A 23,034-nucleotide genomic window follows, 5' to 3' on the forward strand; every position below is an offset into this window, starting at 1 on the left:
TCTTGTGTCCCTGCAATAGTAAAGATGTTTTAAACTTGAAAGGGTTCAGACAAGATTTACAAGGATGTTGCCAGGATTGCAGAGTTTGAGCATAGGGAGAGTCTGAACAGACTAGTGCTGTTTTCCATGAAGTGTTGGAGCCTGAGGGGTGACCATTGAGTGGTTTATAAAATCATGATAGTGTAAATAGTCGAGGTCTTTTTCCCAGGACAGGAGTCCTAAACTAAACAGCATAGGTTTAAGGAGAGAGGGGAAAGATTTAAAAAGGACCTGAGGGGTAACCTTTGCACACAGATGTTGGTGAATGCATGGAAAGAGCTGCCTGAGAATGTGGTGGACATGTGTACAATTACAAAATTAAAAAGGCATATGAATGGGTACATGAATAGGAAGGGTTTAGAGGGATATGGACCAAATGCAGGCAAATGGATCTACCTCAGTTTAGGATATCTGGTTGGCGTAGAGAAGTTGGACCGAAGGGTCTGTTTCCATGCTATACATCTCTATGACTCTATCTGCTGCCTTGTCCTTTTAGATGGAAGTGGTCACGAGATTTGAAGGTGCTCAAAGTTTGGGAGAAGATTTGTAGCTCGGGTGCTCGTTGTTATGATTCTGTTCGCCGAGCTGGGAGTTTTTGTTGCAAACGTTTCGTCCCCTTTCTAGGTGACATCCGCAGTGATTGGGAGCCTCCCGTGAAGCGCTTCTGTCTTGTTTCCTTCGGCATTTATAGTGGCTTGTCTCTGCCACTTCCGGTTGTCAGTTGCTGTCCGCTGCAGTGGTCAGTATATTGGGTCCAGGTCGATGTGTTTGTTGATAGAATCAGTGGATGAGTGCCATGCCTCTAGGAATTCCCTGGCTGTTCTCTGTTTGGCTTGCCCTATAATAGTAGTGTTGTCCCAGTCGAATTCATGTTGTTTGTCGTCTGTGTGTGTGGCTACTAAGGATAGCTGGTCGTGTTGTTTCGTGGCTAGTTGGTGTTCGTGGATGCGGGTTGTTAGCCGTCTTCCTGTTTGTCCTATGTAGTATTTTGTGCAGTCCTTGCATGGGATTTTGTACACTATGTTGGTTTTGCTCATGCTGGGTATCGGGTCCTTTGTCCTGGTGAGTTGTTGTCTGAGAGTGGCTGTTGGTTTGTGGGCTGTTAGGAGTCTTAGTGGTTCCAGCACCTATCAGCCTAAGCCTAGGTATTGTCCAGATCTTGTTGCATTTGAACATGGACTGCTTTACTGTCTGAGGAGTCACAAATGATGTTGTCTGTTGTGCAATCATCGGCAAACATCCTCACCTCTGACGTTATGGTGGAGGGAAGGTCTGATTTATTTGTGGTCAGTGTCCTTGATAGGGTTATTGATTAAGCAGCTGAAGATGATTGAACCTAGGACACTACCCTGAGGAACTCCTGCAGAGATATCCTGGAGTTGAGATGACTGACCTCGAACAACAACAATGTAGTCCTACATGTAGGTATGACTCCAACCAAGTGGACAGTTTGCTCCTGATAATGCGTTGATTCCAGTTTTGTTGGGGCCCTTTGATGCCATTCTTGATGTCAAGGCTGTCACTCTCACCCTGCCTCTGGAATTCAGCTCTTTTGCCTATGTTTGAACCAAGGCTGTAATGTGGTCAGGAGCGGAGTGGCTCTCGCAGAACCCAAACTGGGTGTCACTGAACAGGTTATTGCTGAGCAGGTGCTGTTAATGGCATCTTTCATCACTTTACTGATGATCAAAATAATAAACCAAAGGGCTGGAAGTGGAGGGTTAGAAATGTCCTGCTTTTTAAGTCCATGAGGAAGGGGACTGTGGTAAGTAGTGCAAATCCAACAGCCCCAATTCCAACACCGTTCTCCTAATCCCTGCAGTCCCTATCCAGCCCCCTCTCTCATTTGAATACTGTGGGCCTCCATTAAGTATATTGATAGCACTTGCCACCACTCCTATGATGATTGTGGGGAGGTGATGCCACAGTTGTACTGTCAATATGGTTAACTCTTTAATGCCCTCTGGGAAATCATGGATTTGCAATAAATGTTGGCATGGCCAGTGAAGCCCACATCCCATGGATTAATTAAAATATAATTAGATTGTCTCGAATTGACTGAAAACTCGAGGGGTGAGGAATTCTGTGCCTAAGGTCCTTAATACTGGGAAATGCCTGACATCCAGTTAAATAGAGCCTGGTAGAATAGTAGACCTTCCCCAGTCCCGACAACAAGGGGCTCTTGCTGGTTCTCTAGTTGGCAGGCAAGCCCAATGTCGCAAAGATTTATTTTCATCCACTGCGTAGAACTCCTATGTGTCAAATCTCAATTTGCATCAACTAGAGTTTTTGGTAGAATAACACAGCACAGGGGAGATTAATCAGCCCATCATAGCCATGCTGGTTCTTTGAATGAGCTATCCAGGTGTTCCCAATCCAAGCCCTATCCCTATACCTTGCATTTTTCCCCTTTCAGTTGGAAGTTCTATTGTATTTAAAGTTTACCAATAAATTTGCTAACAGAACTGCTTGAGTAACATTTCCAAATGACAAGATGTCAGCGCATAAATTCTCATGTTACCTCCAGTTCTTTTTGCCTAGTACCCCAAATCTGTACATACTGACCTTTACTCTATCAAAACCACACTACACCCTCTATCCTCTTGGGAGAACATGCCCAACTTAGGAGAACATAAGAAGTAGGAACAGGAGTAGACATTCAAGGGGGGTACTGGATGTTATTTGGATAGAAATAAGACAAGGGTTTGGGAAATGAGCAGAACTTGGTATTAGATAAGGACGTCTATTTGAAGACTAGTGTAAATATGATGAGCCAAATGGCCTCCATCTGTACCATAACATTTCTGAGATTCACCTACTTGCTATGACTGATCTGTATTTTCCTTAAAATATTGCCATATCTCTTGACTCCATCTGTATCCAATATTTATCAGTCTCAGTTTTGCATATGCTTGATGACTGAGCATTCAGAGATGTCTGTGGAGAATTGCAAGGATTTACGGCCTCGGAGGGAAAGAATTTCTCCCCATCTAAGCTGAACTGGCTGAGATTATATTACCTAATTACAGACTCTAGAGTCAAGGGAAAACACTTCTGCATCTATCCTTTCAACCCTTTCATGAGCAAAACCAATGTAGTGTACAAAATCCCATGCAAGGACTGCACAAAACACTACATAGGACAAACAGGAAGACAGCTAACGATCCGCATCCATGAACACCAACTAGCCACGAAACGACACGACCAGCTAGCTTTAGTAGCCACACACACAGATGACAAGCAACATGAATTCGATTGGGACACTATTATTTATGGGCAAGCAAAACAGAGAACAGCCAGGGAATTCCTAGAGGCAAGGCACTCATCCACAGATTCTATCAACAAACACATTGACCTGGACCCAATATACCGGCCACTGCAGCAGACAGCTGGAACTGACAACCGGAAGTGGCAGAGACAAACCACTATAAATGCCAGAGGAAACATCACAGAAGCGCTTCACAGGAGGTTCCCAAGCACTGAGGATGTCACCTAGACAGGGGACGAAACGTTTGCAACACAAATTCCCAATTCGGCGAACAGAACCACAACATCCTTTCAACCCCTCCAAGGATTTTATATATTTCTGTAGTGAGGTCACCTTTTTCTGATCTGATGTGTATGGAACGAGCTGCCAGAAGAAGTGGTGGAGGCTAGTACAATTGCAACATTTAAAAGGCATTTGGATGGGCATAGGAATAGGAAGGGTTTGGAGGGAATGGGCCAGGTGCTGGCAGGTGGGACTAGATTGGGTTGGAATATCTGGTCGGCATGGCCGGGTTGGACCAAAGGGTCTGTTTCCGTGTTGTACACCTCTATGACTCTATATATACTGATGTACAGTGAAAAGTATTGGTTTGCATGCCAACCAGACGTATCATACCTTACATAAGTACGTCATCAGGGTAATAGAACAGAATATAGAATGTAGTGTTACAATGATAGAGATGGTGCTTTTAGTTTAACTAAGGCTTCAAGAGTGTAGAAGTGAAACAAACACATGACAATTTTTTTTTAAAAATGACTGAAGTAGAATTAAGCTAAGAAAGTATCAGAAATCTCATGTCTAGAAATACATTGCACCTAATAACTATTTGGATAGGCTTAAAAGCTGGCCAAATAATCTCCTCTAGCATTCTGTGAAGCAAGATTTTAACAAGTCACCAACAATGTGGAAAAATCTCTCACCTTTTCAGAAGCTGTGGTAATTTCCATCAGTTCAACCCACGAATATTTCCAATTAGTGTTCATAATATTGTACTATGGGTTCATCAATCTTTGCCTATAAAATACATTCCAAACCCTTGTGGATATTCTTTCAGAACACAAAATTGCCTTAATGACATCCCATAATTGGCAATCTCAGTCAGAGGTTGCTGATATGGGAATTGAAAGAAAGCAATTACACTGGGAAATGGAAGGTGCTATTCAAAGACTGGGCTCAGGCACATCATTAGCGATGATCAGAAGGGGTCTATGCTTCACTATAACCATTAATCAATCCTTTTGTCTGTGGCACGTTTGACCTCTAATCTCCCTTACCTTTCTCTTCTGTTCCACTTCCACCTCCTCACCTTTCTCTACAGTATAAAATCTATTATTTTTCCCACCTCACTCTTCAGTTCCAAAGAAAAGTCACAGCGGACTCAATGTCAATTGTTTCTCTCTCTCTCAGATGCTACCAGACCTTGTGAGTTTCTCCAGCACTTCTTGCATTTACTTATGATCAGAGGGGACCTTTGCTCCAGTTGGTTTTAATCTGAAGGTGCTTGATGGGCAACAAAAAGTCTCACTTTTTCCAGCAATGGTTTCCTACACTTTGGTGATGCCATTCCACTTAACTCTTCAGGAAAACACACAAAGCACTGTTTATTGTGAAACAGAAATGATAAACCAGACTTACTTCATCTCCACTGTATTGTTTTAAACAGTGTAAGAGGCGACAACTGTTGGACAACCAAAATGACGTTATTTCAAAGTCATCGTTATGTTTCTGAAAAACACAATAAGTACTTTTAACAAGAGCACAGCTGTAATAGAAGAATAAACTTCAGCCTACTAGATTTACTAATGAAATACTGTGGTCTCCTACATGGCCAATTGTGAAACTAAATGACTGAGTCAGGAAGGCAACATTATAACTGTGCGCATTGGATAAGCAGTTTATGATTCAGGTATGAAATTTTAAAATAACTAAACAAGGTCCTTGCCAGGATATCTCTTCAAAGATTCCTACTATAAATAAATAATCTGGGAACATAGTCCCACATCAATTATAATATTCCTCAACTGTCTCATACCTTGCCGATACTCAGTGTACAAAAAGGAAGCTAAATGGATGAGCAGCCAGCTTCCACTAGCCTGTAATTCAGCATGTGTCAGTGCATCATGGAGCTTAAGGCTGAATGTTATTATTTTATGAGAATGTGCAAGGGGCATTACATTTCAACAAACAGTTAAAATACCATAAATATAACTTAGCTCTGACCACACTCTGGAAAGGTTTATTAGCTGCACTGAACAAATAAATTACTTACCTTTAACACTTTCTTGATGCCATTGATGGTACTAGAGAGGAGTGAGTGGACCTTCTGATCATCATTGATGTAATCTGCATGTCTAAGGCACATGAAGAGGATGTATGCAGGCAGACCTGGTACTGTGGCAGACACTGCTTGAGGTTTCAGGTCTAGAAATGGGTGGGAAAGTGAAAACACCATACTGTTTAATCGCCAATTATACTGACAATGTTCACACATGGCCTATATGTAAGTTGACATGGAAATTAATCAGTTGGGTCCAGCTTCTGATGACACCTCTTCTCCTTTAAAAATGTTGTTGCCTTTACCTTTGGTAAATTCTTGGTATTAATTTCAAAATATAATGCAATTTGTTTATAAAATTATGTGCATTGCATTATGTTGATGTCACTATAAAGCTGATAGTTTAGCGAAGTGGAAAGGTGTAAGTCAAATACAGAGAAACATGAAGCAATAAAATGTTGGGAACATTAACGGTGACGGATGCACAGATCTTCAAGGGTAAAAATACAGATAGAAACAATGGGTGGACTCTTATAGTGCTCTGAGTGAGGTGCGCTATGACAAGATTTGCAGCAAGATGAGGGGTTTGGCAAGACATCTTGTGACATCAGGAGCATCTCACTGCATTTTTTATGCTTTTGACAAGTGGCATGCTGAGTTACTCACAAGGGGTCAGTGAGTTGTCAGTTAAGGGGCATATAGCTTGATAAACACATTATTAATACTGCAACTGACCTTATTAATGTTCAGTTTCCCACCTTACCAAAGGAGCCAAGCAAGTTAGAAGTCAAGAATTCTCAACATGGAAGTCAGAGCATTCAGGTTAGACTCTTGGCACTAACACTTGAAGGCACACTCTAAGGATACTGGCTACACACATACTTCACATCAAGAGACATTGGGATTTGACATGTGCCAATCCTCATGGCACATATCCAATCCACTCATAGAAGTCTTTGGAACTTCAATGCTGCACCTGCAACTCTCATTGTAATACTGCTGCAGGGACGTGGACTGGACCAGGCTGCATCTTTAGCCTGTCCACTTGTTGACACAACTCTAATTCATTCTGTGTCTGGATGTCTGCCTTGTGTTGCCTTGCCTTTTTGCATTTTGCCAAAGACAATTGGTTGACAGTACTGTTGATCTGTGGTGTTTATTGCATACAAATCCAGGACACTTGGTTGTTAGCTGGCCTTAGTCAGGTCAAGGCTGATAGCCTTTGCTCAGGGGGCTCCCAGTACAATAATTCAAGCCTCTCATATCAGTCCAGTGGCTCAGACATAGTTAGTCAGCCAGTTGGGGTGGTCAGGGTAAAGCTTACTCCACATTAAGGAGCAGAATACTGGGCAGTCCGCCATCCATTTTGACACTTGCTGCCCTACAATGGGCTGCTTTCCTCTTGGAATAAAAGGGAGGCAGGTATTGCCTGGAGAGGCTGCAGAAGTAATAAGAAGGAGCAAAGAAATGGTGGAGTGACTGAAAAGGTATTTTATACCAATCTTCATGGTGGAAGATACCAGTAGCATACCAGAACTTCAAAAGAGTCAGGTGGCAAAGGTGAGTGTAGTGGCTATCACTAAGAAGGTGCAGCTGCAAATGAGTAAGTGACCTAGACTAAGATTCTACATAGCAACATCCCTTTCGCTGTGAAATGGTGAGTACCTGTGATGAGGTTGCGAATAAGCAGGGATTCATCATCCTTGTAGTATTCCAGCATCCCCTGGAACTCCTTCTCTTTCCGTTGCACAGTGACCTGTCTGGTTAGCTCAGGCCTTGACTCCTTCTGCACTAAGTTCCTTGCTGGAAACATAGCAAACATCCCATTAACTTAATATGTAAAGTTGTAACATGCCATAACTCAAAATGAATAATGCTGAAATGAGTTTTAAAATATCAAAATAAAATTTACTTTCAATTTTGTGGCATTAGTTCTACTTCCCACCAATGATAAAGTGCATTCATGTGGTTTATATTGCAATTTTACATTTATCCTCCTACTAATTTTTCCTCCCCTATTTCTCCAAACCTCTTCTATATTCACATTGGATACAATTTCACGAAGAGTCAACCTGTGAATTCTTGTACTGGCCTCACTTCATGAGCGCGCTGAGATGTCAAGTTCAACCGCGAACTTGCCCAAGTCGTCGTCTTACCAGGACTTTGTCAACAAACACTTGGCTGGGTTTTTCTGGTTTGGCTGAAAACATTAAGGCTCTCATTCTCACTGTTGGTTCGGTTGAGGTAAGGGAACAAATCAGGAATGAAATCTGGAATCTTCATGATTTCATGGCTCAAAACAGATGCTTGTTTTTCCCCCACTGACAATTCAGGAGATGCTTAGGTCTCCTCAGCAGTTCTTTTTGAAACCTTCTTATTGAAAAATGCAATTCATATTTTCCCAGAACTAGTAGCTCATGGCTATTAAATTTGGAGAAAGGTGCACATTGCCTAGACTGGATCATTTTCAAAAGATATAGATATTGTGTTTATTCTCAATGAAACATTTAATGTATCAGAATACAATATCCATAGATACATCTTTATTGTTTTACATACACACAAGCTTACATTTTTCTTTGCTTCTGGTATTCACCGTTCACTGGCCAGGGCTTGAGAAATAGTAATGTAAAATGTTCAATTCTGGGCTTTCAGTTAGAGCCAATGATCTCCCCAGTGATTGAGCTGGTGTCCACAGGCTGAACTATATTAAGGGAAGGGAAACAATCCAGCTGTTCCTGCAGCATTTAACACCTAATCCTGGTGACAGTGTATCACATGAAAATTAGCTGCACAATCAAAGACTTCAAATTACCCTCTTGTGGGCATACCATTCGATGCCACCTCCACAAATGAGAAAATTGTAGTGGAGATCAGGGCTGGGCAGGGAGGCTGCCTGCTGGATATAACATGCTTCCTCACCTTCAAACTTGCCAGGGGTGGAGCATTAAATCCCATGTAACAGAATAGAATCACATGGAACAGAAACCCTGCCCCCCCTCCCCTCCTCATCCCCCAAGATCTGATCTCACTGAGGTTCTAAACTTAGTTATACCTTCAAGGTCTTGAACTTTCTTCATGTGGATCTTGAGTTGCTTCTTCAGTTTCTTCTCATTCTTTTCCTGTTTCTCTACCAGTTCTTTAAGATCCTAGAACACATGATAATGGATAAATATCAATAGATTCGATATGTTGGTGAATAACTAAAAATTGTATCCAAAATAATGGTTCCTCACATGATGAAACTATCACTACGGAACCCATCAGGTCGTTATGTTTTATGTTACAAGACTAAAAGGTTAGAGAATTGAATTGAATCAAATCACTTTATTGTCATGTGTATTCAATATGAAATACAGTACAAAGAGTGTACTGCTGCCAGAGTCCCACTCCGGGCCACACAGCCCACCCCATAGCACTGCCAGAGTCCCATTCCGGGCCACACCAGCCCACACCATGCCACTGCCAGAGTGCCATTCCGGGCCACACCAGCAGAGAGAGATTCTAGCATTGGTTTAAGGTAATGTCCAACACTACTTGGAAACGATTTATCATGTTGCTCAATGATTTTCCAAGAGGAAATTTTTCTGATAGTCATAAAATGTAATTTTCATAGTTTGAACCCAACTTATCTACAATTCAATCTGAGCTAATACTTTTTCATACTCCCTGGACAGTCATGTATTTCTGAAAGAACATTTCTCATACAGCTTTTCATACTGAAACGATTTCTTTTAGACTTTTCTCAGAACTCAGTCCTCTGGATCAATCTTCTCTGCATTGGCTGCAGTGCGCCAGTCTCTCCCATCATCTGATAATTAAAACTATACGATAGATGCAAACTGCAGTGTGCATTGTAAACCTATCTCCTGTAACTCTCATTCTACAGTTTCAGCTTTAATGAATACCATTCTGCATTGATTGGACAAGTTAGAAGAATGTAGACACATTTATTGACTAATATAAAACAAAGAACTGAGGATGTTGGAGATCTGAAACAAGCAAAAACGAATTGCTGGAGAAACTCCTGATGAAGGGCTCTGGCCCGAAACGTTGAATTTCCTGTTCCTTGGATGCTGCCTAACCTGCTGTGCTTTAACCTGCAACACGTTTTCAGAGGAGAAACTCAGTAGGTCTAGCAGCATCAATGGAGAGGGAAACAGAAGTCATGGGTGGTGTATATAGCACAGATACAGATCCTTTGGTCCATTTTGTTCATCCCAGTTATGTTTCCCACACTAAACAATTCCTATTTGTCTGTATTAGGCCCATATCCCTCTGAATCGTTCCTGTTTATGTACCTGTCTAAATATCCTTTAAATGTTGTAACTATATTTGCATCTACCACTTCCTCTGATGGGTCATTCTACATAGGTACCAACCTCTGTGGAAAAAGTTGCCCCTTAGTTCCCTTTTAAATCTCTCTCCTCTCATCTTAAAAATATGCCCCTAGTTTTGAATTCTCTACCATGGGGAAACAACCTTTGCTATTCACCTTATCAATGCCTTCATGATTTAGTAAAGGCCAACGTCACCACTCAGACTTCTATGCTCCAGTGAAAAAAAACTTCTCGTTATAACCCAAACTCTCCAATGCTGGTAACATCGGTCACTCAGTGTCATAGATTTAATTTCATTCTTAACTAACAAGGCAACTTTGCCCCCTCTGCCCACCTCCCTGTCTTTTCAATAAGTTGTAATTCCTTGGATGTTTAACTGCCAGTCCTGAATCCCCTGCAACCACGTCTGTGATGCCTACCGGTGTGAGTCAGTTAAGATTTTATTCACTGGAGTTGAGAATGAGTGTTATTTCATAGAAGCCTATAAAATTCTAACAGGAATAGGCAGGTTAGATGCAGGAAGGATGTTTCTGATGGTGGGCAAGTCCAGATCCAGGGGTCACAGTTTAAGCATAAGAGGTAAATCTTGTAGGACTGAGAAATTTCTTCACCCAGAGAGTGATGAGCCTGTGGTATTCACTACCACTGAAAATGGCGGAGGCCTAAACAGTGTGTTTTAATGAAGGAGGTAGAGAAAGCTCTTTTGGCTAAACGGGATCAAGGGATATGGTGGGAGAGCAAGATTAGGGTGTTGGGCTTGATGATCAGCCATGGTCATATTGAGCAGGCTCAGGGGATCAAATGGCCTACTCCTGCTGCTATCTTCTATGTTTCTATGTCTACACAAGCCATTCTGTAATTCCTAAACTACCAATCATGATATTGATAAAGCTGTCACTGACTCAAGCTATATAGGTGCAGAGAGTAATCTTTAATTATTTCCAAAGCTAACTACAGACATATTCTGAGAAGACAGAAATGTTAAGTTATTGGTTTCTTTGGATTTTATTATAAAACTTATTATAGGACTCGCTGATCCACTCCATTGTGATACACTCTATTTATGGCCTGCTTCACAGTGAGGTATTAACAAAATTGAGATTCTCTCTCTTTTACTTATTTCCAGCAATTGAAAGCACAGGAGGAGGAGGAGCTAACAGTTTTAATCCATCAATAATAAAAAGTAACCTTTTCAGTGCCCTTTATTATAAAAATGATTTCTCAGTTTATTTTATTTTGTGATAATTTAAAAAAAATCACTCTGTTGACCTTCATCTTAGGGAATGCTAAGGGTATTGCCCACTGCAGAATTGAAATAGAAGCTATTTGGTGTAATAATATATCAATGTACACTATGGTCGATTCAAATATAAGCATACACCTGAAGCTCATCCTGTCTTAATTGTCAGCACTGACCATCTTACCAGATTCTCATTGGTGAGGCGTGTGATCTCCTGTTGCACATTATACTCAATGCGTGCTTCTGGAGACATCTGTAGTGTCTGTGTGAGGACCTGCTGTTGCTTTTCCAAATCCTCCTTCAGAACCTCAATCTGATTCCGCATTCTTCCCACTTCTTCCTCATGTTGTCTGATCTGAGACTGAAACTGTGCCTCCAGCAGTCTGTAATGCAACAGCACAAAATTAGATAACAGCCAGCTAAGAAGTTTGTTTTGTAAAACGCTACTTCATCAAAAAGGAAAAGATTTTTGTTTCACTATACTATAGTGTGTTTGTGTTCTCTAGCTTTGAGGACCACCCATTCTTATTTTACATGTAGAAGTAAAGTAATAATTTACCATTATAATACTAATATATGTGTTAACTATCATATATAAGGTATATAGGAAAAGTATTGTGGATGTTGGTGATATAAATTATAAACAGAAAATGTCAGAGAAACTCAGTATATCTGACAGTTTCTATGGGGAGAGAAACAGACATTGAGTTCAATGCAACTACACTTTGGGACTGTTCTGAACCTGAAAATTTGACATTGCTGTCTTATCAACGTTATGGCACTTTGCCGAACTAATTAGTTTTCATGCATGACCTTAGAAAATTTAAATGAACAGTTTTCGGGAGAAGGTGACAGCCTGGTAGTATTATCACCGGACTGTGAATCCAGAGACCCTAGTAACATCTGGGGACCTAGGTTCGAATCCAGCTACTGCTGACAGTGGAATATAAATTCAATAAAAATCAGGAATTAAGAGTCTAATATCCTTTAAGGAAGAAAACTGTGGTCTGGCCTACATGTGACTCCAGACCCACAACAATGTGGTTGACTCTTAACAGTCCTCTGGGCAATTAGGGACAGGTAATAAATACTGGCCGAGCCAATGATGCCCTCATCCCATGAATGTATAAAAGAAAAGGTACAATAAATGAAGTCAATTCTCCTCTTAGCCTATACTGCCAATGCTCAATATTCAGGAACATTCTCAGGATAATCGTGTACTCATTATTGAATAGGCCAGATAGCTCAGTTCCACAGTAATAAATGCCAACACTAAGTAATCTAATCTTTAAAAACATTTCAATATATTTTCAAATCCTGTGGGGATTAGGACCACCCAAAAAGAATGAACTGTTAACAATATGAACCTTAACCCTCGTGTTTGCTGAATGGTCTTTAACAGCTGAATAATAAGATTGAGGCGTAAAGTTTTCAAATCATCCCAGATTCATTCCGGCACCAGGTGAAAATCAAACTCTTTCCAACACACTTTAATCTTGTATTCATTTTAAACGAAAAACAAATAAACATTTGACCTGGCAACTTCTTTTAGGCCTTGATATGCTAGGCCTAGTTCGCCATCTTCATTGAGGTATCGCCAGTCCTCAGCCTGGCTGGAAGTGAATGACAGAAGAAAGGAAGCAGGAGCAAAAGGGAGAGAAAGAAGTCAGAGTCATTCAGAAAGAACAAAGACAGAGTGAACATAGAAAGTAAGGGTACGTATCAGCATGCTAGATCGTTCCTCTCTCCCTCTTCTTCAATTACTTGATTGTTATCAAATGTACTACTCTATTAAGGTGTCTACCCCTCCCATCCCCTTTCCTTTGTCAAAAATGCTTGCCCACAAAATTCCCTTTAATTCCCATTGTGCACGCTGCGGGTTTTCTCAAATGTCAATTTTATTGATGCCCTGCATGGTGATTTCCACATTGCTGCCCAGTGTGTGAATTAACAAAAACCTTGCTTGACAATACAATAAGATTAAAGTATCAATATATCAGCCTTAATATTCTGCATTGCTCTGCCCCCATACCTTGGCACAAAGGATAACAGTTGAGAGTTTGATTCCATCAAAAACTGAGAAACAACTATAATGTTTACTAAATAAGTTGAATTTCTTGTCAAGAGGAAGGAGAAGCCTTATGTTAGTATGAGACATGAAGGCTCAGTTAGGATACTTGAGTTACAAGTTAGCCAGGAAAGACCTAAAGAGGGAGCTAAGAAGAGTGAGGAGGGGACATGCGAAGTCATCAGCAGGTAGTATCAAGGAAAACTCTAAACTTTCTATAGATATGTCAGGAATACGAGACCAACTAGGGTAAGATTATGGCCAATCAAGGACAGTTGTGGGAAGTTGTGCGTGGAGTCCAAGGAGATAGGGGAAATGCTAAATGAATATTTTTCATCAGTATTCACACAGGAAAAAGACAATGTTGTCAAGGAGAATATGGAGATACAGGCTACTAGACCAGACGGGATTGAGGTTCACAAGGAGGAGGCGTTATCTATTTTCACACTTTCCAGAATTGCTAAGTACCCTGGGCTGAATGCAATTTATCTTAGGATTCTCCGGGCAGCCAGCGAGGAGATTTCAGAGCCTTTGGCTTTAATCTTTAAGTCATCATTGTCTACAGGAATAGTGCCAGAAGACTGGAGGATAACAAATGTTGTCCCCTTGTTCAAGGAAGGGAGTATAGACCACCATGGTAACTTTAGACCAGTGAGTCTTACTTTGATTGTGGATAAAGTGTTTGAAAAGATTATAAGAGAAAGGATGCATAATCACCTGGAGAGGAATAAGTTGATGAGGGAGAGTCAACAGTTTTGTGAAGGGAAGGTCATGCCTCACAAACCTTAGAGTTCTTTGGAGTTCATGACCAAACAGGTAGATGAGGGTAAACTGGTTGATATGGTGTATATAGATTTCAGTAAAGCACTTGATAAAGTTCCACAGGTAGACTATTGCACAAAATATGGAGGCATGGGATTGAGGGTGATTTAATGGTTTGGATCAGAAGTTGGCTAGTTGAAAGAGGCTAGACGGTGGTGGTTGATGGGAAATATTCATCCTGGAGTACAGTTACGTGGTGTGCCGCAAGGATCTGTTTTGGGGCCACTGCTGTGTGCCATTTTTATAAATGACCTAGATGAGGGCATAGAAGGATGGGTTAGTAAACTTGCGGATGATACTAAGGTCAATAGAGTTGTGGATAGTGCTGAAGAATGTTGCAGGTTACAGAGAGACATAGATAAGCTGCAGACATGGGCTCAGGGGTCACAGTTTAAATGGAGTTTAACGTGAAAAAGTGCGAGGTGAATCACTTTGGAAGGAGCAACAAGAATACAGAGTACTGGGCTAATGGCAAAATTCTTGGTAGTGTAGATGAGCAGCGAGATCTTGGTGCCATGTACATAGATCCCTGAAAGTTTGTTAAGAAGACAAGGAGCGTTGTTGGAATACTCCCACTTGCCTGGAAGACTGCAGTTCAAACAACAATCAAGAAGCTTGGCACCATCTGGGACAAAGCAGCCTGTTTATTTTGGCACAACATTCATCATCGTTAAAATTCACTCCCTCTAATGCCAATTCACTGCAGCAAGTCAACATAATTTCAGTAGCACCTTCTAAACCTGGGACTACTACAACCTGGAAGGACAGATAGATACAAACTACACCATCTGCAAGTACCCCACAAAGTCACATATTATCCGGATTTAGAACTACATTAGATGTTCCTTTGTTGTCGCTGAGTCAAACTCTTATCACCCAAAGTCAGCACTGTTGGTGTACCTACCCACCACATACTGTAGCAGTTCAAGGCAATGACTCCTGATCACCTTCTAAAAAGCAGCCACTTTCACCCAAACCAAGATGAAAACCTGGTCCCTGACCACCCTTTCCAGTAACATTCAATCTTTTTTAAAATTCCATCATGGGCAATTAGGGATGGACCTGGTCAGCAACATCTATATTCCATGAATGAAAACAAAAAAGTTTTTAAAAAATTGCTTTGATCATTTGAAATTTGGCACTCTTGTTTTTGGCCTGATGTGTACAAAGTGAAAAGCTTTGGCAATCTGGGATGAATTTCCATGAAGTTGGGAGATTGCTTGGAGGGGTGAAAATGAAATTCTCAAACCCTCTTCCTGGGCTTCCAATTTCCTGCAGTGTCTTTTCAGCTTGTGTGTTGATTGGGACAGCTGACATGCAATCCCAACCTGGCTGGGGGCTCCAAACAGCCCGTCAGAGGGATCACGAGCCACAGTCAAGATGAGAGAACCTTTTTGAAAAGTATGATCAAAAGATTCTATCCATTCCCACTATGGCCTTCCACCCATTCCTCATAGCTTCCTCCCCTATGGTTTGGAGTGTGATGGGAAATGGCAAGAGGTCCATACTGCTTTAATAATAATAACTGGGCACTGGAGCAGGCCTTTGTTTTAACAACAATTTACATAAACTGTCTTGGAACCCATCAGCCTTTATAGCTGCAACCATTCTGTTGTTGGCTGGCTCCACTGCAGCCAGCACCCTGCTAATGAAAATGTCACTTTTGCAGCCACTTTCACCCAACTCAAAATGAAAACCTAGTCCCAGATAACAACATATTCCCAAGTCAGGAAAACTATCAGTTGAATAAACAATTTGAATGGCAGCATCTCTGGATAGGGCCCCTCTCTGAAAGATCAAGGGCTTTTTGATCACCATTTGAAAATCACCTCTTCCTCCATCCATGCAGCAGTAGCACCAACAAGGTTTGACTCAGTTTATAGAGTTAGTTATCTCCATTAAAGTAGCAGTAAGAGCTATGAGAGTACTACAGTTTGTCATTGATTTGATGGGAAAGACAAACCAACAAGGATTTATAGCCCAGATTGCTACCTGTAATTCGGAGTGACTCCATACTTTTAGTACAGTACATGTTATGAGGAGCTTTGCACTGCAGGCTAGGAATTGCTTCCAAGTTCTGAAATCCAATTCACTTAAGAGAACTAACATCAAAGAGAACTAACATCATTCCAGGGGCCTCTGTTCTATTCACACTGGAGTAAAAAGTAACACTGTAGGGACACCAATATGTTATGGCAGTCACACTTCTGTGGAGAGCAAACCCATAACAAATTATTCTAGTTTGTCCCTGCTGGAATAAGCAAATGTTTCTGGAGAGTTGATATAAAATAGGTAAACCTCTGGACCTTAAAGAAAAACCAGAGTGGAGACAGGAAGAGACAATACAGATTGAACCAACACCAACCTACCTGTTAGTCTCACAAATACCATTGTAAGCCTCAATGACATCATCTTTCTCTGTGTTTTCATCACTTCGTTTCCATTCATATTTCTCAGTCACATTATCCTGCAATCCAAAAATGAAATCACATGTTTGACATGACCAAGTTTGCTGGAATATTCTCACTGAAATGTGCACTTCATTTGGAAAGGATCGACAGAGATGACCAGATCCACGAAGGCTACAATTGCCAAAACACTGTGGGGGCAGGACTTTCCTGCCAGCATTAAAACCCCCAGTTAGGCTCAAATGAGGATTAGAACGTTGTTTTCCCACCTGGTGCAATTACTTACGCAATTTTCTCCGAAGCAGCCAATTAGCCGCCACAGCAGAATAGTGTCATCCAATTAAAAATGACATTCTTCTATTCAAAGTTGCAAGGGCGACAGGATTCTCTCTAGCTTAAAGCAGCAAATTCTGGAGAGACAGTGGTATTATGGCACTAATAATGAGATGTGATGACGTACAGTTTCACTATTGGTGGTGGTGGTGGAGGAGCAGGGGTGAAGGCAGCATTACTGAGAAATTCGCAGGATCTACTTTCTCTGTATTTCCTATTTGATGTGCTCTGTCAAGTGTTCAACCTCAACTTGTCTGTTACCCAGATTTATCTGAAGCTAATTCTAGTTATTAAAATGTAGCTTTCATATATATTGGCGACTGCATTATTGTTTAACTTTGTGCAGTCAAGCTTACTGCTGTTTGCTCAAATCATGGAATCTAATGGTTTCACTTAAGTGTATGGATTTCACATTTTGTCCACTTGAAGATAAGTTACTTGTCCCCAGTCAGACTTTGATAGGATCACAAATAGGATCACAACAAAAAGAGAAGAATTCCTTGGTTGAATCCTGATTTACTGAATTGGTACAAGGGACTTCAATAATGTGAAGAAACTTGAGAAGCAGGTTTTTAGACAAGTTAAAAAGAAATTTTGCAGAAGTTTTATAATGGAAAGCTATTCATAATTGCAGAAGTTTAGATAACTAGAAGTGATTGGTTAAAAGTTAGATGTGGCAGAAGGACTTTATTTTGTTATGTAGTGAATTGTTGCAGTCTAGAATGCACACAACTCGTGGTGCTGTAATATGCTGTGATTTTGTAAATAATGTGTGAAATTCATAAATGGGGAAGACAAATCAAATGAACGAAGAAGAGAGAAGTTGTATTAATAGCAAGTACATTACCATGTTTCCCACCAGTTCCTTCTGATGAGCAGCATCAACAATTTGAGTTCTCAACAAGAGAACCTCCTCCTTGCGCACTTCTAGCTCCTCATTGGCAGCCCTCAGCTGATTTAGCAGTACACTGTATGCATTTTTCTCATCATTAGTTGGATTGTCCCCGATTGCCTTCTCTGCTATGGCTTTTCTTAGCTCATTGAGTTCATTCTTCAGCTTCTTGTTTTCAGATTCTAGCTCTTGTCGCTGTGTAAGGAATTAGAAAATGTCACAAGACAATAAATTAATTCAACTAGAGAATCTACATGTGGTGTGCAGAAACTACGGAAATTGAAGACTTCACAACTGAGAATGATAGGCTTCATTTAGGTTATTAAGAGGTTTGGAAGCCATGTAGGTAGATAAAGTTAAAAGATTTGGACTTTTTTCAAAAGTTTACTCCCGTTATTTCTCATAATCTTTCATCCATAGTTTTTTTGCACTGTCTTTTAGACTTGAAGGGGGTGAAAATCACAATCAATCAATCACTCTTATTCCTGCTAGAAATGGCTTGATGATGGTTTAGACTACTAATGATACCTTCCATGATACAAAGTCAGCCCTCAATGACTGGGCTCTTTCGTGAAGCTTTGATTCTTGAGCAAGAAACCGAAGTCTGTCAGTACCCATGAGCCATACCCAAAAATAACACTCTCCCTAGTGGAGGGAGTGTTCACGAAGACTATACCATCTGAAAAAAAAAAGTGCTTGCAAGGATTTTGTCCAACTTACAGACACAATGTATAGACTCAAATCTATAAATTCCTACAAAAATTCTAATATACTTCCCCCATTTATCTTCAAGAGACTATAGACTCCTTCAGTTCTGGCCATTTGTCCATCTCCTACTCTCTATAGTTGTCATTATTGTCTCTAATGTGCTTGGGAATTTACTCTCCATTTACAGCCTTTGTGCAAACCAGTCCTCTGAACAAGTTTTCATGTCTGAAGAAGGGTGAGTGGGCTGGAAACAATAAATCTGTGTTCTCTTCACAGATGCTGCCAGATCTGAAGTTCACCAGTGATTTCTGACTTTGTTTCTGATCTCCAGCATCTGAATTTTATTTTGGTTTGGTTAATGCAGTGGCTATCTCCTCCTTTGTCTGTGACAACTTCTGGCAGAACAATGACTGTAGCACATCTCAGAATTTCCTGCTGTATTAAACAAGCTGTACTATTCAAGTTATCGACTGTAGATCAACATTGATAGTTTTGATGCTGCCAAACTGGAGAATGAGGGTATTCTATCAAAAATAAATGCTCAATGCTTTCAGGATGCCATGGAAAGCTTGCTGTAAATCAATTAAAAACTTGAGAGAATAACAACAAACCTTCTCCCAAAAGGAGAAAATTATGTTAATGGCAGAATAAGAAAAGCTAAGAGGAAGCTGAAACAATTAAAATCCTGGGATTCTATGGTGGACGTGAGTAAATTGCGGTGATCCCTGGAATTATGGGTGAAATTTTCCTGTGACTTCTGGCACTGGTCAAGGGTGTGGCAGCCAAATATGGTCATGCATCTAACAAAGTGGCATAGAGTGCCAGCACTGATGCCAGTTTTGAAGTCAACCAGACCAGCATTCTTTACAAAAGCACAGTTATACTAACTGTTCCAATGGGTGAAAGGAGAGCTGGGCACCTAAACATAAAACACATAAAACATGGTGTGAGTAACCATAACAAAGAAATCATCCAGGATATATGTCAACCATATCAATTGTTTAATGTAGAAGATATTTCACAGAGTAGTCCTGGATTATCCCACACTGTAGCATGTTCGTGTGTTGCTGGAAAAGCGCAGCAGGTCAGGCAGCATCCAAGGAGCAGGAGAATCGATGTTTTGGGCATGAGCCCTTCTTCAGGAATGAGGAAAGTGTGCCAAGCAGGCTAAGATAAAAGGTAGGGAGGAGGGACTTGGGAAATGCAATAGGTGGAAGGAGGTTAAGGTGAGGGTGATAGGCCGGAGTGGGGGTGGGGGCGGAGAGGTCAGGAAGAAGATTGCAGGTTAGGAAGGTGGTGCGGAGTTCGAGGGTTGGAACTGAGACAGGGTGGGGGGAGAAGAAATGAGGAAACTGGAGAAATCTGAGTTCATCCCTTGTGGTTGTAGGGTTCCTAGGCAGAAGATGAGGCGCTCTTCCTCCAGTCGCCGTGTTGCTATGGTGTGGCGATGGAGGAGTCCAAGGACCTGCATGTCCTTGGTGGAGTGGGAGGAGGTGTTGAAGTGTTGAGCCACGGGGTGGTTGGGTTGGTTGGTCCGGGTGTCCCAGAGGTGTTCTCTGAAATGTTCCGCAAGTAGGCGGCCTGTCTCCCCAATATAGAGGAGGCCACATCGGGTGCAGCGGATGCAGTAAATGGTGTGTGTGGAGGTGCAGGTGAATTTGTGATGGATATGGAAGGATCCCTTGGGGCCTTCGAGGGAAATTAGGGAGGAGGTGTGGGCGCAAGTTTTGCATTTCTTGCGGTTGCAGGGGAAGGTACCGGGAGTGGAGGTTGGGTTGGTGGGGGATGTGGACCTGACGAGGGAGACACAGAGGGAGTGGTCTTTCCGGAATGCTGATAGGGGAGGGGAGAGAAATATATCCCTGGTGCTGGGGTCCGTTTGGAGGTGGCGGAAATGGCGACGAATGATACGATGTACGTGGAGGTTGGTGGGGTGGTAGGTGAGGACCAGTGGGGTTCTGTCCTGGTAGCGGTTGGAGGGGTGGGGCTCAAGGGCAGAGGAGCGGGAAGAGGACGAGATGCAGTGGAGAGCATCGTCGATCACGTCTGGGGGGAAGTTGCGGTCTTTGAAGAAGGAGGCCATCTGGGTTGTTCAGTATTGGAACTGGTCCTCCTGGGAGCAGATGTGGCAGGGACGAAGGAATTGGGAATATGGGATGGCGTTTTTACAGGGGGCAGGGTGGGAGGAGGTGTAGTCTAGGAAGCTGTGGGAGACAGACGGTTTATAGTAAATGTCCGTGTTGATTCGGTCGCCCGAGATAGAAATGGAGAGGTCTAGGAAGGGGAGGGAGGAGTCTGAGACGGTCCAGGTAAATTTGAGGTCGGGGTGGAAGGTGTTGGTAAAGTGGATGAACTGTTCAACCTCCTTGTGGGAGCACGAGGCAGCGCCGATACAGTCATCGATGTAGCAGTGGAAAAGGTAGGGGGTGGTGCCAGTGTAGCTGCGGAAGATGGACTGTTCCACATATCCTACAAAGAGGCAGGCATTGCTGGGGCCCATGCGGGTGCCCATGGCTACTCCTTTGGTTTGGAGGAAGTGGGAAGATTGGAAAGAGAAGTTGTTCAGAGTGAGGACCAGTGCAATCAGTCGAAGGAGGGTGTCAGTGGAAGGGTACTGGTTGGTACGGCTGGAAAGGAAGAAGCAGAGGGCTTTGAGTCCTTCGTGATGGGGGATGGAGGTGTACAGGGACTGGATGTCCATGTGAAGATAAAGCGTTGAGAACCGGGAAAGCAAAATTCATGGAGGAGGTGGAGGGCGTGGGTGGTGTCCCAAACGTAGGATATGTGGAACAGTCTATCTTCCGCAGCTACACTGGCACCACCCCCCACATTTTCCTCCGCTACTTCGATGACTGTATCGGCACTGCCTCGTGCTCCCACGAGGAGGTTGAACAGTTCATCCACTTTACCAACACCTTCCACCCCGACCTCAAATTTGCCTGGACCGTCTCAGACTCCTCCCTCCCCTTCCTAGACCTTTCCATTTCTATCTTGGGCGACCGAATTAACATGGACATTTACTATAAACCGACCGACTCCCACAGCTACCTAGACTACACCTCCTCCCACCTGCCCCCTGTAAAAATGCCATCCCATATTCCCAATTCCTTCGTCTCAGCCACATCTGCTCCCAGGAGGACCAGTTCCAATACCGAGAAACCCAGATGGCCTCCTTCTTCAAAGACCACAATTTCCCCCCAGACGTGATCAACGATGCTCTCCACCGCATCTCCTCCACTTCCCGCTCCTCTGCCCTTGAGCCCCGCCCCTCCAATCGCCACCATGACAGAATACCACTGGTCCTCACCTACCACCCCACCAACCTCCATATACATCATATCATCCGTCGTCATTTCCGCCACCTCCAAACGGACCCCACCACCAGGGATATATTTCCCTCCCCTCCCCTATCAGCATTCCGAAAAGATCACTCCCTCCGTGACTCCCTTGTCAGGTCCACATTCCCCACCAACCCAACCTCCACTCCCGGCACCTTCCCCTGCAACTGCAAGAAACTTACTTCCCTCCAAGGCCCCAAGGGATCCTTCCATATCTGCCACAAATTCACCTGCACCTCCACACACATCATTTATTGCATCCACTGCACCTGATGTGGCCTCCTCTATATTGGGGAGACAGGCCGCCTATTTGCGGAACGTTTCAGAGAACACCTCTGGGACACCCGGACCAACCAACCCAACCGCCCCGTGGCTTAACACTTCAACATCCCCTCCTACTCCACCAAGGAATATAGGTCCTTAGAGTCCTCCATCACCAGACCATAGCAATACGATGGCTGGAGGAAGAGCACTTCATCTTCCACCAAGGAACCCTCCAACCACAAGGGATGAACACAGATTTCTCCAGTTTCCTCATTTCACCTCCCCCCACCTTGTCTCAGTCCCAACCCTCGAACTCAGCACCGCCTTCCTAACCTGCAATCTTCTTCCTGAACTCTCCACCCCCATCCCCACTCCAGCCTATCACCCTCACCTTGACCTCCTTCCACCTATCACATTTCCAACGCCCCTCCCCCAAGTCCCTCCTCCCTACCTTTTATCTTAGCCTGCTTGGCACACTTTCCTCATTCCTGAAGAAGGCTAATGCCCGAAACGTCGATTCTCCTGCTCCTTGGATGCTGCCTGACCTGCTGCGATTTTCCAGCAACACATTTTCAACTCTGATCTCCAGCATCTGCAGTCCTCACTTTCTCCCTGTAGTATGTTCATGTTGACATTCCCAAATTGATAGGAATATCACATGTATCTCTTCTCTATGTAAATGTTTAGGATGAATCAATGATCTCCACTGGAAGATGGACAGAGAGGGAGGTGACCATTCTGACATCTTTGGATCTTCTCTGCATTCATTGATTAGAAATGTTCAAACGGATGATTGCAAAATATCACACTATAGAACTGAAGTACATTAACAAGTCTCTACATTCTGGCTAGACAGCCAGACTCTGACTTCACAAGCTGTTGAGATCAACAATACTCTGTGTCAACCACAGTCTGGTGTATGCAAAGCACCTTCAATTGTCACACTTGCAATTCCCTGTCTACTTAGCTGGTTTCGCATTTTAACTGCTGCTTCTTAATAAACAAACAATCTCAATAATGTCGTACAAATGGTCGAGTG

General features: G+C 42.6%; 1 protein-coding gene across 2 annotated transcripts in view; it reads right to left on the bottom strand.

The window, feature by feature from the left end:
* The window catches only part of myo5b (myosin VB), a 258,490-nt gene that overhangs the window by 22,758 nt on the left and 212,698 nt on the right, over positions 1–23,034 (bottom strand). For both annotated transcript variants that reach the window (XM_060850127.1, XM_060850044.1), the window contains 7 exons: positions 17,641–17,880; positions 16,422–16,519; positions 11,347–11,545; positions 8,638–8,731; positions 7,248–7,385; positions 5,577–5,728; positions 4,943–5,032 (listed from right to left, as the gene is read on the bottom strand). In XM_060850127.1, coding sequence (XP_060706110.1) covers positions 4,943–5,032; positions 5,577–5,728; positions 7,248–7,385; positions 8,638–8,731; positions 11,347–11,545; positions 16,422–16,519; positions 17,641–17,880 — 1,011 coding nt within the window. The remainder of the gene's footprint in view (positions 1–4,942; positions 5,033–5,576; positions 5,729–7,247; positions 7,386–8,637; positions 8,732–11,346; positions 11,546–16,421; positions 16,520–17,640; positions 17,881–23,034) is intronic.

Source organism: Hemiscyllium ocellatum, chromosome 1, assembly GCF_020745735.1.
Source record: "Hemiscyllium ocellatum isolate sHemOce1 chromosome 1, sHemOce1.pat.X.cur, whole genome shotgun sequence".
NCBI lineage: Eukaryota > Metazoa > Chordata > Chondrichthyes > Orectolobiformes > Hemiscylliidae > Hemiscyllium > Hemiscyllium ocellatum.